General features: G+C 45.1%; 1 protein-coding gene across 3 annotated transcripts; it reads right to left on the bottom strand.

The window, feature by feature from the left end:
• Positions 1-501: 501 nt before the first annotated feature.
• On the bottom strand, positions 502-8605 carry LOC139232615 (zinc finger protein 774-like). Of its 3 annotated transcripts, none has more exons than XM_070863055.1 (3): positions 8366-8605; positions 6521-6591; positions 502-1793 (listed from the first exon to the last, which is right to left on the bottom strand). In XM_070863055.1, the coding sequence occupies exon 3, from the start codon at positions 1454-1456 to the stop codon at positions 755-757; it is 702 nt and encodes a 233-aa protein (XP_070719156.1). In that variant the 5' UTR covers positions 1457-1793; positions 6521-6591; positions 8366-8605; the 3' UTR covers positions 502-754. The 3 variants fall into 3 exon arrangements, with proteins under 3 accessions (XP_070719156.1, XP_070719155.1, XP_070719154.1); XM_070863054.1 differs by having other exon boundaries at positions 6521-6573; XM_070863053.1 differs by lacking the exon at positions 6521-6591.
• Between the last annotated feature and the right edge of the window lie 6192 nt (positions 8606-14797).

The raw sequence follows: 14797 nt of genomic DNA, 5'->3' as shown, positions 1-14797 counted from the left end.
GAGGCTCACCTTGAAGCATTTCCCCTGCCCCCCTGGGGCTCGCTTGCCGTGTTGAAGCTCAGAGCAGAGTGCTTGCTCTGGGAGTCTCGTATCGGGCATATGGATTATGTGGGTCCATCAGGTACAACAAGTAAGGAAGATAAATGGAATGCTGGCCTTTATTGCAAGGGGGATGGAGTATAAAAGTAGGGAAGTCCTGCTACAACTGTACAGGGCGTTAGTAAGACCACACCTGAAGTACTGCACACAGTTTTGGTCTGGACTTGTCTCCATTCCCATGCCGAGGGGATTGCTACACCAGACGGGAGGGGCAATATTTAGGGACATGGATTCCCCACCAATTCCCATTCCCCTTCTTTCTGGTGGATAATGGAGGGGCCACTGTGTGTAATGTACAAATCAGTAAGATTTGTCAGCAAGCTCTTTCTAATTGGAGATTTTATTCAGTGGAAACTTTTACACTATTGTAGATTTTGAACAAAGATCAATTTAGCATTGTAGTAAAAGTTCATAATTTTATTGCAAACTACATTTCTGTTGAGAGTCACTGAATTAAAGGGAAGAATAACACATAGCGTTTCTTAAATGGACACTGCAACCCCGAGAACACAATCAGCAATATATCCAGAATATTAAAGTCCAGCCCAGTTATAGGGTTATTATCGGCAGAAACAAACCCCAACTGTCATAATGAACATGGTTCATTTGCAATGTGACAAACAGCAGCAATAACAGCAGAATCCAATCCCTGCAGTCACTTGTGAAGTCGCTGGTGTTTCAGCAGGTTGTATGACCGAGTGAATCGTTTCCCACACTCAGAGCAAGTGAACAGCCTCTCTTCAGTGTGAACTCGCTGGTGTTTCAGCAGGTTGGATGACTGATTGAATCTCTTCCCACACATGGAGCAGCTGAACGGCCTCTCCCCAGTGTGAACTCGCTGGTGTGTCAGCAGATGGGATGACCGAATGAATCGCTTCCCACAGTCAGAGCAGGTGAACAGTCTCTCTGACGTGTGAACTTGCTGATGTGACTGCAGGTGAGATGATTGAGTGAATCCCTTCCCACACTCAGAGCAGGTGAACGGCCTTTCCCCAGTGTGAACTCGCTGGTGTATCAGCAGGTCGGATGACCGAGTGAATCCCTTCCCACACACTGAGCAGGTGAATGGTCTCTCCCCAGTGTGAACTCGCTGGTGTGTCAGCAGGGTAGATGACTGAGTGAATCCCTTTGCACAGTGAGAGCATGTGAACGGTCTCTCCCCAGTGTGAACTCGCTGATGAGTTACAAGGTGGGATGAACAAGTGAATCCCTTCCCACACACGGGGCAAGTGAACGGCCTCTCCCCAGTGTGATTGCGTCGATGAATTTCCAGCGCAGACGGTGACCTGAATATCTTCCCACAGTCACCACATTTCCACGGTTTCTCTGTGGTGCAGGTATCCTTGTGACTCTCCATGGTTGGACGATCAGTTGAAGCCTCGCCCACACACACAACACGTTTACAGTTTCTCCGCGCTTTGAACGGTGCGATGTTTTTTAAGGCTGTGTAACTAGTAAAGCTCTTTTCACAGGCAGTACACTGGAACACTCTCACTCGGGTGTGTGTGTCTCGGTGCTTTTCCACACACACACTGATATTTTAAATTTATTCCCACAGCAGAACAGGCAAACATTTCTCCTTCCACTTTCAAAGGCCGATGATATTCAGGTCCTGATGAATCGATTGACTCCGTCAGATCTTGACGTGATGTTTGGTTTGTGTTTCCTGTCTAAAAATCTCCCCTTCTAATACGCTGTAAAAGGAGATAACAAAACTCATCACTGTCCGCACAAGACACAAATTCAGAATAGACACATCTAGTTTCCATGGAACATTATTTCCTCTCTTGTTCTTCCAAAGCTGTAAATCCCTGTCCCACACATTGTCCCTCCTGCTGTGCTGAAATCCAAATCAACACACATTTCTAGACTGTTTCTCCTCCACTCCCAGTTTTCACCACCAATTCTGACTGGGTTCAGTTCTACACTCACTGGTTCCCTTCTCTTTCCTCCCCTGAAGGTGCTGACTCTGGCTGGTTTCAGTGCTACACTCACTGGCTCCTCTCCCTCTCCTCTGCAGAAGGTGCTGACTCTGGCTGGGTTCAGTTGTACACACACCAGTTTCTCTCCAATATGTGTCCCATGTGCCCAATCTCTCTGTGCGAACCTCGACAGTGAGTGCCGACAGGCTATTCCACTGTTCTCACCCGACGCCTCACACATGCATTTTCCAGCAGGGTCACTGGACCCTCATCCCAATTGCTCAGTGGGTAAAGGTGACACCCAGTGTGATTGAGTCATATTAACAGGATGGACTCAGGTTTAATCCTGTCTGCATATCCTCCCCTTCTAATTCCCTTTAAAAGGAGTTTACAAAAGTTATCATTGTAAGTAGGAACATATGAACAGGAATAGACCATTCAGCTGATCAGTATACCTGCCTTGGTTCCATCACTCTTAATACACCTGCCTAAGAAAATCTATCTATCTCAGTTTTGGAATTTTCAAATGGCTCCCAGCCTATGTTTTATGGGGAACAGAATTCCAAATTTCCACTACCTTTCAAGAACATAAGAATGTGAGCAGGAATAGGCCATACGGCCCTTCGAGCCTGCTGCGTCATTCAATAAGATCAAGGCTGATCTTGTACTTCAGCTCCATTTTCCCACACTATCCCCGTATCCCTTGATTCCTTTGATTCCAAACAGCTCTCTATCTCAGCCCTGAATACACTCAGCATCCACAGTCCTCTGAGGTAGAGAATTCCAAAGAGTCATAACCCTCTGAGTACAGAAAGTTGTCCTCATCTCAGTCCTAAATGGCCGACCCCTTATTCTGAGACTCTGATCCCTAGTTCTGGGCTCTCGAGCCAAGACAAACAGCTGCTCAGCATTAATGTGAGGAAGTGCTTCCTGACATTAGCCCTGAACGGCCTAGCTCTGATTTTAAGGTTGTGTCCCCTTGTTGTGGACTCCTTCACCAGAGGAAATAGTTTCTCTCCATCCATCCTATCAACTCTTTTAATCATTTAAACACCTCAATTAGATCATCCCATAATCTTCTATATTCAAGGGAATGCAAGCCTAGTCTGTGCAACCTGTTCTCATAATTTTTACAGGATTAATAAATGATCTCTGAGTAAAGGATCCTCTTGGAAAGAGTGACCATAACATGGTAGAATTTCAAATTCAGTTGGACGGTGAGGAAGTTGGATTTCAAACCAGTGTCCTAAGCTTAAATAAAGGAGACTACAAAGGTATGAAGGCAAAGTTGGCTAAAGTGGACTGGGAAAATAGATTTAAAGTGTAAGACGGTTGATGAACAGTGACCAGACTTTTAAGGAGATATTTCATATCTCTCAACACAAATATATTCTAATGAGAAGGAAAGACTTGAAGAAAAGGGATAACCTTCCGTGGCTAACTGAGGAAATGAAGGATGGTATCAAATTGAAAATAATGGCATACAAAGTGGCCAAGATTAGTGGGAGGCCAGAGGATTGGGAAATTTTTAAAAACCAGCAAAAAACGACTAAAAAAATAATAAAGAGAGAGTAGATAGATTAGGAAAGTAAACTGGCAAGAAATATAAAAACAGATAGCAAGAGTTTCTACAGGTACATAAAAAGGAAGAGAGTGGCTAAAGTAAATGTTGGTCCCTTAGAGGATGAGACTGGGGAATTAATAATGGGGAACATGGAAATGGCAGAGACTTTGAACAAATATTTTGTGTCGGTCTTCATGGTAGAAGACACTAAAAACATCCCAATAATGGAAGATCAAGGGGCTATAGAGAGGGAGGAACTTAAAAAAAAATCACTGTCACTAAAGAAGAAGTATTCTGTAAAAAAATGGGACTAAAGGCAGACAAGTCTCCTGGACCTGATGGCTTGCATCCTAGGGTCTTAAAAGAATTGGCTGCAGAGATAGTGGATGCATTGGTTGTAATCTACCAAAATTCCCTGGATTCTATGGAGGTCCCAACGGATTGGAAAATCGCAAATGTAACGCCCCTATTTAAAAAAAGAGGCAGATAGAAAGCAGGAAACTATAGACTAACATCTGTCATTGGGAAAATGCTGGAGTCCATTATTAAGGAAGCAGTAGTAGGACATTTGGAAAAGCATAATTCAGTCAAGCAGAGTCAGCATGGTTTTATGAAAGGGAAATCATGCTTCACAAATTTGGTGGAGTTCTTTGAGGATGTAACGAGCAGGGTGGATAAGGGGGAAGCAGTGGATGTGGTGTATTTGGATTTCCAGAAGTCCACGGGGTTAGGGTTAATGAATAGCTTGGATAGAGGATTGGCTAATGAACAGAAAACAGAGTCAGGATAAATCGATCATTTTCCAGTTGGCAAACAGTAACTAGTGGAGTGCCACAGGGATTAGTGCTGGGGCCTCAACTATTTACAATCTGTATTAATGATTTGGATGAAGGGACCGAGTGTAATGTAGCCAAGTTTGCTGATGATACAACCGTTCAGTGACAACCTTGACCCTTACACCAGGGAGGCAACATACCAACCCTGGAGTCACGTCTGCAGCTGCAGAAGCGCCTGCCTGTTCCCCTAACTATCGAAATCCCTATCACTATTGCTCTTCCACTCTTCTTCCTTCCCTCCTGTGCAGCTGAGCCACCCATGATGCTGTGGACTTGGCGCTAACTACACTCCCCAGAGCAACCATCGCGCTCACCAGTATCCAGAACTGAAAAGCGGTTAGCGAGTCAGTGAAATCTTGCCCTACCTGCCTAGTCCTCCTTTTCTGTCTGGCGGTCTCCAATTCCCTCTATGCCTACACACGTTTAAGCTGTGGGGTGACCACCTCCTGAACCGTGCTATCCTCGAAGTTCTCAGCGTCGCGGATGCACTGCAGTGACGCTAGCAGCCGCACAAGCTCCAGAACCCGGGGCTCGAGCTGCTCCAGCTGGCGATACTTCCCACATGGCCCAGGATGTACATTCCATGGGACTGACCTACCATGCCCAGGATGTACATTCCATGGACTGACCTACCCTGCCCAGGATGTACATTCCATGGACTGACCTACCCTGCCCAGGGTGTACATTCCATGGACTGACCTACCATGCCCAGGGTGTACATTCCATGGACTGACCTACCCTGCCCAGGGTGTACATTCCATGGACTGACCTACCCTGCCCAGGATGTACATTCCATGGGACTGACCTACCCTGCCCAGGATGTACATTCCATGGACTGACTTACCATGCCCAGGGTGTACATTCCATGGACTGACCTACCCTGCCCAGGATGTACATTCCATGGACTGACCTACCATGCCCAGGGTGTACATTCCATGGACTGACCTACCCTGCCCAGGATGTACATTCCATGGGACTGACCTACCCTGCCCAGGGCGTACATTCCATGGACTGACCTACCCTGCCCAGGATGTACATTCCATGGGATTGACTTACCCTGCCCAGGGTGTACATTCCATGGACTGACCTGCCCTGCCCAGGGTGTACATTCCGTGGGACTGAGCTGCCCTGCCCTGCCAGGATCGAAATTCTGAACAGACAGTTCTAGTTTATCTGGAATATTCTTTCCTCTCTTGCTTCTCCTCAGCTGTGGCATTAGTCCCACTCCCCTGTTCTTGCCTCAAAACTCTGCAAATCTTTCCAACTCAAATCCCTTTTGAAAGTAACGTGTGAATCTGCTTCCACCACCCTTACAGGCAGTGCGTTCCAGGCCATAACCACTCACAGCTTAATTTTTTGCCCTCATGCAGCATCAGGTTCATTTGCCAATCATCTTAAATCCGTGTCCTCTGGTTACCGACCTTTCTGACACTGAAGATTGTTTCTGCTTATTATATAATTATCGAAATTTATAGCATGGAAGGAGAACATTTCGGCCCATCGTGTCCGCACCAGTCGGCAAAGAGCTATCCAGCCTAATCCCACTTTCCAGCTCTTGGTCCATAGCCTTGTAGGTTATGGCACTTTAAGTGCACATCCAAATATTTATAAATGTGGTGAGGGTTTCTGCCTCTACCGCCCTTTCAGGCAGTGACTTTCTGACCCCCACCACCCTCTGGGTGCAGAAATTTCTCCTCAAATTGCATCTAAACCTCTTACCAATTACATTAAATCTATGCCCACTGGTTGTTAACCCCTCTGCAAAGGAAAATAGGTCCTTCCTATCCACTCTAACTAGGCCTCTCATAATTTTATACACATTAAGTTATCCCCTCAGATTCCTCTGTTCCAAAGAAAACAAACCCAGCCTATTAAGAGAGTTAGTGGGCTGGAGGAGATTATAGAGAAAGTGAGGGGAGAGATTTGAACAAGAGGATGAGTATTTTAAATGCTGATGCTACCAGCCACCTTGCCCACCCAGCATGTGATTCACTACCAACAGGAAGAATGTTACTTTAACTACTACAAATGCATAATGAGGGGAAATCAATCTCTGTACCTTTAACTAACAGCGACATGGAAAGAGGGAATTGACTGACCTTTAAACACCTAGTCCACTTGGTACTGAAGTGTCTGAGCCTCATAATAGGACCTCCAGGGAAACAAAATACTGACAAATGTTAAACTGCTTTGTTGACAAAAGAAATCTCGATTTAAATGTTAAAGGATAAATTGTTTAACGGGTTCATACTGACCAACCTGACAGGCCGACTCAGGATCCACCCCTCAAGTACCACGATTGGTTGCAGAACACGCTGATCCCTGAGCCTGTACATGGGGATTCTAACTCTGGGACTGTACATGGGGATTCTAACCGTGGGACTCCACATGGGGATTCTAACCCTGGGACTCCACATGGGGATTCTAACGCTGCGACTGTATATGGGGATTCCAGGCCTGGGACTGTATATTGTGATTCTAACCTTGGGACTGGACATGGGGATTCTAACCCTGGGACTGTACATGGGGATTATAACCCAGTGAGTGAACAGCTCTGGGGCTTTTTTGTTACTTGTGTGGGACATAAACCGTAAATGAAGGGGAAGCCATATTTGACAAATTTGCTGGAATTCTTTGAGGATGTAATGAACATGATGGATAAAGGGGAACCAGTGGATGTGGTGTATTTTAACTTCCGGAAGACATTTGCCAAGGTGCCACATAAAAGGTTACTGCACAAGATAAATGTTCATGGGGTTGGGGGTAATATATTAGCATGGATAGAGGATTGGTTAACTAACAGAAAATAGAGAGTCGGGATAAATGGTTCATTCTTGGGTTGGCAATCAGTAACTAGTGGGGTGCCGCAGGGATTAGTGCTGGGAGCCCAACTATTTACAATCTATATCAACAACTTGGATGAAGGGACCGAGTGTAATGCAGCCAAGTTTGCTGACGATACAAAGATACAAGGACTAGCAATATTTGAAGAGAACACAAAAAACCTGCAAAAGGACATAGACAGGCTAAGTGAGTGGGCAAAAATTTGGCAGATGGAATATAATGTTGGAAAGTATGTTTCTATGTTATGCACTTTGGCAGAAAAAAATCGAGGAGCATGTTATTATTTAAAAGGAGAAAAATTGCAAAGTGCTGCAGTACAGTCGGACCTAGGGGTCCTGGTGCATGAAACACAAAAAGTTAGTATACAGGTCCAGCAAGTGATCAGGAAGGCGAATGGAAGGCCTGTGTACAGTTTTGGTTTCCGTATTTAAGAAAAGATATACTTGCTTTGGAGGCAGTTCAGAGAATGTTCACTAGGCTGATTCCGGAGATGACATGAGGAAAAGTTGAGAAGGTTGGGCCTCTACTCATTGCAATTCAGAAGAATGAGAGGTGATCTTGTCGAAATGTATAAGATTATGATAGGGCTTGACAAGGTGGAAGCAGAGAGGATGTTTCCACAGATAGGGGATTTTAGAACGAGGGAGCATAATTTTAGAATAAAGGTCTGCCCATTTAAAACTGTGAGAAGGAGGAATTTCTTCTCTCAGAGGGTTGTAAATCTATGGAATTTGCTGCCTCAGAAAGCTGTAGAAGCTGGGACATTGAATACATTTGAGACAGAGATAGACAGTTTCTTAACCGATAAGGGTATAAGGGGTTATGGGGAAGTGGACTTGAGTCCATGACCGGATCAGCCATGATCGTATTAAATGGCGGAGCAGGCTCGAAAGGCCGTATAGCCTACTCCTGCTCCTATTTCTTATGTTAGCTCGGCACTAAGTAACGCCTTTAGGAGAGATGCTAAGAAATCAGAGGTGTGGAGAGTGAGAAAATGACTGAAATTACCTTTACCCACTAGGACCCGTCTGCAAACAGACACTGACATCACTCACTTAGTTCCTGCACCAAGATGGCCGCGCATGCGCTTTGCTACTCACTGAATCAAGATGTCGGAGCGTTGAGCCTGACTGCCTGCACAAAGATGGCCGCCGTTAGCTTGGGTCTGTGACCGGGAGAAAGCCCCGAAGCTGCAACCGCCGATATTCCCGTTATTATTCCGGGCTTGCGGCGGGCACCACTTGTTTACGAAGCCTTCCCCGCGAGGCGCTGGTCCATTGCTCCCCTGCTTCCTGTTGAAAAGGATCGCTTCTTCGAAGCACATGTTTTGCATGTCTGATCCGCCATCACACGCACCGCGCATGCTCCAAACCCAATCAGGGCCCGTGCCTGCGCACTGAGCTGCTGTCGTCTGGGTGCGGCACATTCTTCCCGCGATGAATGCTGGGTATCATCCCACGCCATTGATGGGCTGCATTCGTTAATAGTGCAGCATTTATTCTGATTGCATTGGCCACTGAACCACGGTTAGACTTTGTGCTGATGTTAATAAAGCCCTATACGTGAGCTGGAGATTAATATCCTATTGAATAAATCAGCTTTTTTCAAACATAGTGTGTTGAATATTTGATTTCTCCATAATAAGAGGACACTAATTAATGTTCCCTTACCGACAGTTCCGTTGTGGGCCTTTTCTTACTCTGGATTATTTCACTTCTCACCCAGTTCATCTTTTACGACATCAAGTCCCAAGGTTGTTCCATTTGAGTATATGGCTTGTTGGTGCCATAGACTGAACCGGAGTGTCTCACATTACACTCATCTGACGTTCCTTTCAACCAACCCTTGAAAGAACTATCTTGCTAAAGACTGTAAATCCGTTATTTTGTATATTGTTTAACACTTTTTTGAATGCGGTTACTGCATGTTCTGCCTTCGAAATGTTCTGACTTCATAATTCTCTTTGCTGTTTTTGAGAGGAAACGTTTCAAGGACACCCTCAAAGCCTCCTTGATAAAGTACAACATCCCCACTGACACCGAAGAGTCCCTGGCCAAAGACCACCCTGAGTGGAGGAGGAGCATCTGGGAGAGTGCTGGGCACCTCGAGTCTCATCGCCGAGGGCATGCAGAAAACAAGCGCAGGCAGCGGAAGGAGTGTATGGCAAACCAGACTCCCTACCCGCCCTTTCCTCCAGTGACTGTCTGACCCGCCTGTGACAGAGACTGTAATTCCCATATTGGACGGTACAATTAACTGGGGGCTCACTTTTAGAGTGGAAGCAAATCTTCCTCGATTTCAAGGGACTGCCTATGATGATCGGTGATCCCTGGATTTGCTGTCTCAGTGTAAGTGGTCTCTGGATTTGGTGTCACAATGTAAGTGGTCCCTGGGTTTGGTGTCTCAGTGTAAATGGTCCCTGGATTTGGTGTCACAATGCGAGTACATAAGAACATAAGTAATGGGAACAGGAGTAGGCCATACGGGCCCTCAAGCCTGCTCCGCCATTCAATAAGATCATGGCTGATCTGATCATGGACTCAGCTCCACTTCCCCGCCTGGTCCCCATAACCCCTTATTGTTTAAGAAACAGTCTAAAATAAAGAGACCATGCGCTGTTCCTTCTCCCACTGCCTGGGGGAATGGGGCAGATATTTAAAGAGACAGGGACTCCCCTTTCTCTGCATATTTATAGTTAAAGGGACAGTCCAGTTTATCTTGGGACGTCGGAGGACTTCACTAACAGAGCTCCAATTAACAGTCGCTCCCTTCTGTACTGTGCAGTGATTGTAAAGCTGTCTATTTCAGTGACTTGAGCCTTTCTAAAATGTCTCACTGTTTTTGATGATCCATTTAACTTGCTTGCAGAATTTGGAAAGAGTTCCGAATTGTGCAGTGTGATAGAGGTTTTGGTTAAAGGTGGAGTAAAATTTTTTCAAAATATTCTGTTCTAACCCTCCCCCAATCCCCCAAATTTTAGAACACTGCAGTACTGACTGGGAAGGTCCCAAGTTCGATCCTCGATCTGGGCTGTGAGCTGATCTCAGCCAAGGCAGCAGTTCAGTGATTATAATTTTCCTCAGTACCACTGGACTAAATAAGAGTAAAAATCAGCCAGTGCCCCTGCTCTTCACATCGATCCAGGGGCCGCTACTGGAAAGTGTGTGGATGTCATTTGAGGACATCCTGCTGGCACTCACTGAGTCGACTGACTGTGAGGCACTAGATGTTAACTGATGTCTGTGGAATTGCACCCAGCCAGATTCAGCATTTTCTGGAGATAATAAATCTCAGACGCTGAAAGGAATGTTGAATTTAGACAGTGAGGATGGAGGGAGAGTGTGTAGAATAAGGAATTTACAGCTTCGGAGGGGACAGAATGTTCGATAGAATCTAGAATTGCCTGTTCTGAATTTCTATCTTGTACATAAAGCAACAACGTTTGTAACCACCATGTATTTGCAGGGTATTAGAAGGGGAGGATCTGCAGCTGGGAATCTCAAACTGATCATCGTGTCAAGATTTGACAGATTCCCGGATTGATCAGGATCACCTTATCATCAGCCTTTGTAAAAACACCAATCACAGCAGGGAGAAACAGGACACATGTTGTGTGTGTGGATGCACCTTCAACCAATCGTTTAGCCTGTGAGACTGGTGATCCCACCTGACTCAACACTGTAAATGTGGGGTCAGTGGGAATGGATGCTATTTTGTATATGAAGTGATTCAGTCTCATCTCACCAACTGACATTCGAGGAGTTAGATAACAGAATTTCTCCTGTGAATATAGAGCTGGGTTATTGGCCCGTGATGTGTTTACTTGTTCAACTTGGTGACTCTAAACCTTTGCCAATTTTTGATGTGATCAGTTTACATGTACGTATTTTTAAAATATATTTTCTGAGTGGATTAATTTTAAATTGAAACCAGGTTTGCAGGCATGATGCTCCATTCACACATTGAAGGTGAGAGAGATGCTGTGGGGCATACAATAAGTCCAGTATCTGAAAGTGATTAACAGACTGGGTTTTGTGTTTAGTGACCCCAGGCGTGTTACCGACACCTTCCTTCGATACCAAGGCAAGGACTCGGGAAGGTAAGGAGTACTGGGACTTGTTCCTGAGAGTAACCAAAGATATGAGAACTGAAATAATCTAGAGTTAGAAAGGACAAAAAGCCCAAAATGGAACAGTCGGTAACAAGACATAAATTAATCTCCTCTTATCTTGGAGACATCAAATATCGACACGTTCTGTTATTTAAAATATCAAAATATTAAACTCTAACCCAGTTACAGGGTTATTCACATCAGCAGAACAAACCCCAACTGACAGAATGAACATGATTCAGTCAGGATGCAATTAACAGCAGCAATTACAGTAGAATCCAAACTCTGCAGTCACTTGTCAATTCGCTGGAGTCTCAACAGGTTGGAAGACAAAGTGAATCCCTTCCCACATACAGAGTAGGTGAATGGCCTCTCCCCAGTGTGAACTCTCTGCTGCCTCCGTATGTTCGATGACTGAGTGAATCCCTTCCCACACTCAGAGCAGGTGAACAGCCTCTCCCCAGTGTGACTGTGACGATGCATTTTCAGCTTACATGGTTCGGTTCAGTTCTGCACCTGCTGTGCAGAGAGTGAGAATAAAGTAGGAGGTGGCTGGGGTGGATTGACCCATCCACCTCCACGGAGGTGTGTGGGGTTGCTGACCCATCCACCTCCATGGCACGAACCTGGTATTGCAGTACTTCCAGGAACGGTGCAGTGGCTCTCGGCCTTTTGGCTAAGAGCATTGGCGCAGAGTGATCCTTGATGTGTGCAAGGTGACCTCTGGCATTTGTGATTTGACAAAGAATTGGAAAGATTGGCTACGAATAATTCAAATGAATGAGCTACTGATTTTCTCTGCCGGGCTGGCTCAATAGGGCGAGCCTGTGCTGCCCCACGAGAGTGTGCTGGGCTGGCCCAAGAGGGTGAGCCCGGGCTGGCCCAATAGGGTGAGCCCGGGCTGGCCCAATAGGTTGAGCCTGGGCTGGCCCAAATAGGTTGAGCCTGGGCTGGCCCAAATAGGGTGAGCCAGAGCTGGCAAAAATAGGGTGAGCCAGGGCTGGCCCAATAGGGTGAACCAGGGCTGGCCCAATAGGGTGAGCCCGGGCTAGCCCAGGGTCACCAGACAACAATCAGTACAACAAGGCTCCCTTTCAGGGGCCACTGACCTGGGCACAAACATGTGGTCCAATCAAACTGAGACACCCTGAAGCCCCGCCCACCATTTGTCCCTGCCGTGTCAAAGCTCCGAGCAGAGCGCTTGCTTTGGGAGTCTCGTATTGGGCATATGGACAGCCGAATTTGCAGAGTACACTCCATAATCCCTCACCGTTGACAGTGTCAAAGGCCTTGGTCAGGTCAAAGAAGGTTGAACCAACCCCACAGTCACTGACACCAAGCTCCTCCCATGTGATATAAACCAACCCTTGTCACTGACGCCAAGTGGACTGGGAAAATATGTTAAAAGGTTAGACCGTAGAAATGCAATGGCAAACATTTAAGGAGATAATTCATAACTCTCAGCAAAGATTTATTCAAGTGAGAAATAAAGATGCTAAGAGAAGGATGAACCATCCCTGGCTAACTAAGGAAGTAAAGGATGGTATCAAATTGAAAAAGGCATACAATGTTGCAAAGGACAGTAGAAGGCCAGAGGATTGGGACATTTTTAGAAACCAGCAAAGGACGACTAAAAAATGATAAAGACAGAAAAGATAGCAGATGAGCAAACTAGCAAGAAATATAAAAAGAGACAGTAAGAGCATCTACAGGTATATAAACAGGAAACGAGTAGCTAAAGTAAACATTGGTCTCTTAGAAGATGAGACTGGAGAATTAATAAGGGGAAAAACAGAATTGGCAGAGACTTTGAACAAATATTTTGTATCCGTATTTACAGTAGAGGACACTAAAAACATCCCAATAGTTGATAATCAAGGAGCTATTGCGGGGTGTGGGGGTGGGGAAAACTTAAGACAGTCACTATACTAGAGATAAAGTACTAATCAAACTAATGGAACTCATGGTGGACAAGTCCACTGGACATGATGACATGCATCCTAGGGTCTTAAAAGAAGTGGCTGCAGAAATATTGGATGCATCGGTTGTAATCTACCAAAATTCCCTGAATTCTGGAGAGGTCCCAGCGGATTGCAAAACTGCACATGTCACACCCTGATTTAATAAAGGAGGGAGATAGAGAGCAGGAAACTATAGAGTTAGCCTGCCTTCTATCATTGGGAAAATACTGGAGTCCAGCATTAAGGAAGTAGAAGCAGGACATTTAGAAAATCATATTGCAGTCAAGCAGAGTCAGCATGGTTTTATGAAAGGGAAATCATGTTTGACAAATTTGCTGGAGTTGTTTGAGGATGTAACATGCAGAGTGCATAAAGGAGAACCAGTTGATGTCATATATTTGGATTCACAGAAAGCATTCCATATGGTGCCACACAATAGGTTATTTCACAAGCTAAGAGTTCACTGGGTTGGGGGTAATATATCAGCATGTATAGAGGATTGGCAAATTAACAGAAAACAGAGTGTCAGGATAAATGGATCATTTTTAGGTTGGCAAACTGTAACTAGTGGGGTGCCACAGTGATCAGTGCTGGGGCCTCAACTATTTACAATTGATATTAATGACTTAGATGAAGGAACCGAGTGTAATGTAGCCAAATTTGCTGATGATACAAAGATAGGTGGGAAAGTAAGTTGTGAAGAGGATGCAAAGAATTTACAAAGGGATTTAAATAGGCTCAGTGAGTGGGCGAAAATCTGGAAGATGACTATAATCTGGTAAAATGTCAGGTTATCTCCTTTGGTAGGAAAAATTTAAAAAAATTATTTAAATGGGGACAATTACAAAATGCTGTAGTACAGATGGGTCTGGGGCTTTTTGTACATGAAACTCAAAAAGTTAGCATGCAGGTACAGCAAGTAATCAGGAAGGCAAATGGAATTCTGGCATTTATTGCAACAGGGATGGAGTATAAAAGCAGGGAAGTCCTGCTACAACTGTACAGGGCATTGGTAAGACCACACCTGGAGTACTGCGCACAGTTTTGGTCTGGACGTGTTGTCATTCCCGTTCCGAGGGGATTGCTGCACCAGACCGGAGGGGCAAAATTTGGGGACACTGATTCCTCACCAATTCCCATTCCCCTTTCTGGTGGTTAATGGAGGGGCCACTGTGTGTAATGTGCAAGTCAGTAAGAATTGTCAGCAAGCTCTTTCTAATTGGAGATTTTATTCAGTGGAAAGGTTCACACACTATTGTAGATTTTGTACCAAAAATCAATTAGGATTAAAGTAAAAGTTCTTTATTTCATTGTAAACCAATTTCTGTTGCAAGTTACTGAATTAAGAGGAAAGGTAACACACAGCATTTTTTAAATGGACATTGCAGCCCCGAGAACACCATCAGCAACATATCCAGAATATTAAAGTCCAGCCCAGTTATAGGGGTATTGACATCAGC

This window comes from Pristiophorus japonicus, chromosome 20 (assembly GCF_044704955.1).
Source record: "Pristiophorus japonicus isolate sPriJap1 chromosome 20, sPriJap1.hap1, whole genome shotgun sequence".
NCBI lineage: Eukaryota > Metazoa > Chordata > Chondrichthyes > Pristiophoridae > Pristiophorus > Pristiophorus japonicus.
The sequence above is the reverse complement of the archived record's forward strand: the minus strand, read 5'-3'. Positions and strand labels throughout refer to the sequence as shown.

What these genes read in the sequence shown, in the direction of transcription:
- LOC139232615 (XM_070863055.1), bottom strand. Translation starts at nt 1,456, where the DNA reads ATGGAGAGTCACAAGGATACCTGCACCACAGAGAAACCGTGGAAATGT.